At 38.5% G+C, this 2,500-nt stretch overlaps 1 protein-coding gene across 1 annotated transcript in view; it reads right to left on the bottom strand.

Annotated features, from left to right (window-relative positions):
* Positions 1-275: 275 nt before the first annotated feature.
* The window catches only part of LOC104074950 (transcription factor COE3), a gene marked incomplete at its 3' end in the record, with an annotated part of 36,173 nt that continues 33,948 nt past the window's right edge, over positions 276-2,500 (bottom strand). The window contains exons 6-8 of the mRNA XM_009575265.1: positions 2,497-2,500; positions 1,666-1,843; positions 276-464 (exon numbers count right to left, since the gene is read on the bottom strand). The exon at positions 2,497-2,500 is cut by the window's right edge and continues 62 nt beyond it. Of these exons, the coding sequence (XP_009573560.1) occupies positions 276-464; positions 1,666-1,843; positions 2,497-2,500 (371 nt within the window). The remainder of the gene's footprint in view (positions 465-1,665; positions 1,844-2,496) is intronic.

The raw sequence follows: 2,500 nt of genomic DNA on the forward strand, positions 1-2,500 counted from the left end.
AAATGCCTTGGCTTGGCCACTCTCTGGATAACAGGCAAACTCTTTTGTGTTGGACTTTTGTTACAAATTGTGCAGTCCAATTTTTTTTTCTATCTGAGATTGTATTATGGCACAAACAGATCAATTTATTATATTCATTTTTACGTCCAGCCTCCAGAGTCACCCCTCCTTTTATCCAGTAGCTCACAATATAGGAAATCAAAACAATGCAAGTATTTGATTTTGTAGTAAATATGAATCTATATGATGATGTGTTACCAAAAATAGACACTTACTGCCATAAGGAGAGTTAGCTGAGGAGCCATTAAGAAATCCAGGGGAACCTGGTACACCTAGATTGGGCATGCCGGCATTGCCATATCCATTCATGCTATTGCTGACTGTGTTGTAATTGGACTGCTGAGGAGTACTGCTGGGAACATATCCTCGCGGGGAAACACTGCTTGTGTTGCGACTGTAACCTACTGTGTTAGAAACCCCCCCACCCCAAAAAAATAATGTTATTTTATAATATAGACTTAGGGCTGGGGGGTTTCCTCATGCAGCATATATTACACAGTTTTAATTGATTGCACAGCTTTGCTCTAAGTTGTCTCTTACTGCCCTATCAACTCTTGCAGTTTGAGATAACCTTATCACGCCAACCCTACTTAAATCATCTGTGAGCACTCTATGTTGTCTCTCCTCTTAGCACAGACAGCCAACAAAAGCTCTCTTCGATCCAGCTGTGGCAGGTGCCTTCACGTTTGTCTTTAGGAGCAATTATCAACAGGCTCAAGTCCCGCTTTGTACCAACACACTGAATGAACTTTCAGCCTCTCCAGACCTTCAAATGCCATAGCTGACAAGAAAAACTTTTTTGTTGCAGTGATTTACTTTAAAAGGCTGTTTTGGGGTCTTCATTTTATGATTGATATTTTTATACTAACAACAAGCTTGTACTTTCGTAAGGTGTAGCCATCGGTGAAAACTAATTCAAGATCTAGTACAGAATTTTATAAGGCTTATTAGCTTGGGAATGCATTAAAAGACAATCTTTTTAGAAGAGGAAACATAGCAGAATCAGGATTTTAAACAACAATTTGTTCCTATCTGAGCAATCAATTTAATAATTATGTTGCAAGCAAGAAATATGGGTTTGAACATATCTAATAATCCTGTTTCCCTCCTTTCATTAGTATCAAAATTAATTTTAAATGCAATATGCTACATGCATTTTCAATTACAACAGGTAAATTAAATCAACTATTACTTTTATTAGTAACATATATGTCACACATGCCTATAAACAAAGTATTTTAAAATCACAGACATCAAATTAGATTTATCTGTGTAAATATTCCAAAACCAGGTGGACATACCCAGACATAATTATTTTATAAAAAACATACACGTTGTATATTTACTGTGAATAATAAAGAGCTTTCTACACTTTGCCAATTTTTTTTTTTTTCCGCTGGAGATGCTTTATGATAACAGTAAACGAAAGAGCAGGAAGAATTAAATATTACGAGAAAGTTAAAGACGGCATTTCATTACACGATCAGACGTATGACTATGGGGAGAAAAAGAGGTAGGACACAGCGGTGACATCAGCTCGTATTAATAGGCACTGGCCAAAAGCAGTCAACAACGTGAAGGATTAACTCTTGAAATCCCACATACCTTGGTCGTTCGCTTGTGATGTTTCGGAAACATTAACCGCGAGCTGGCTGCTGAAGGAGTTCACCCCCATCATGCCAGTGTGAGCAGGAGTGTTGGCTAGAGTGGGGATCTGGTTGTGATTGCGTGGCACACTGTATAACGCTTCAGCAATGTCAGCTGCTCGTTTCAGGATTATTTCCTGTAAAGACATAAAATTATCACTGACAACTAAGAAACTGATTTGCGCAAATATTCCAAGTTGCAGTAACGTTAAAATTGACAGAAGAGATTCACGTGAAATTATAGCAAGGATGGGGATCTTGCTGCTTGTTTCAGCTGAACCTTCTGTTTTCCTTCTTACGTACCGGAGCGCTATGCAACTTCACATCAACACAGTAAGTATGAAGAAATAAAGGAATTAACACAAAATTACAGTTTAGCGCTGTAAGTCATGTGAAAATTGTACACATATACTTTATTTGTCCAGGGCAGTAGATGTATTTCCAGCAGTTTGCAAAATACAGTACGTTTTATCCGCTCTGTTTAGCAGATTTCTTTAGGACTTCCCATTAGTCACTGTATATTTTGGCCTGAGTTCAAGGTTATTCTCTTGCCTTAATGATTGCTTATGCTTTTGGCACCTTACACTTAATTGTCATTTCTGATAGGCAAACTAGCCGTGAGAAGAAGCATTTCCCTTAGAGCATTGCATCACATCAGACTGCCCTCAAGGTGGCTGGCAAAGCCAGGCTGTGTACAAAAAGAATGTGCTGATGCTCTGCCAGCTTTGCAAATAGCAGGTATTGATTTACATAGGTAGGCGTGTATAAGAGGACTGCTCTAGTGACCTACCTGG

The sequence above is a fragment of the Fulmarus glacialis genome, unplaced genomic scaffold (assembly GCF_000690835.1).
Source record: "Fulmarus glacialis isolate BGI_N327 unplaced genomic scaffold, ASM69083v1 scaffold8653, whole genome shotgun sequence".
Lineage (NCBI taxonomy): Eukaryota > Metazoa > Chordata > Aves > Procellariiformes > Procellariidae > Fulmarus > Fulmarus glacialis.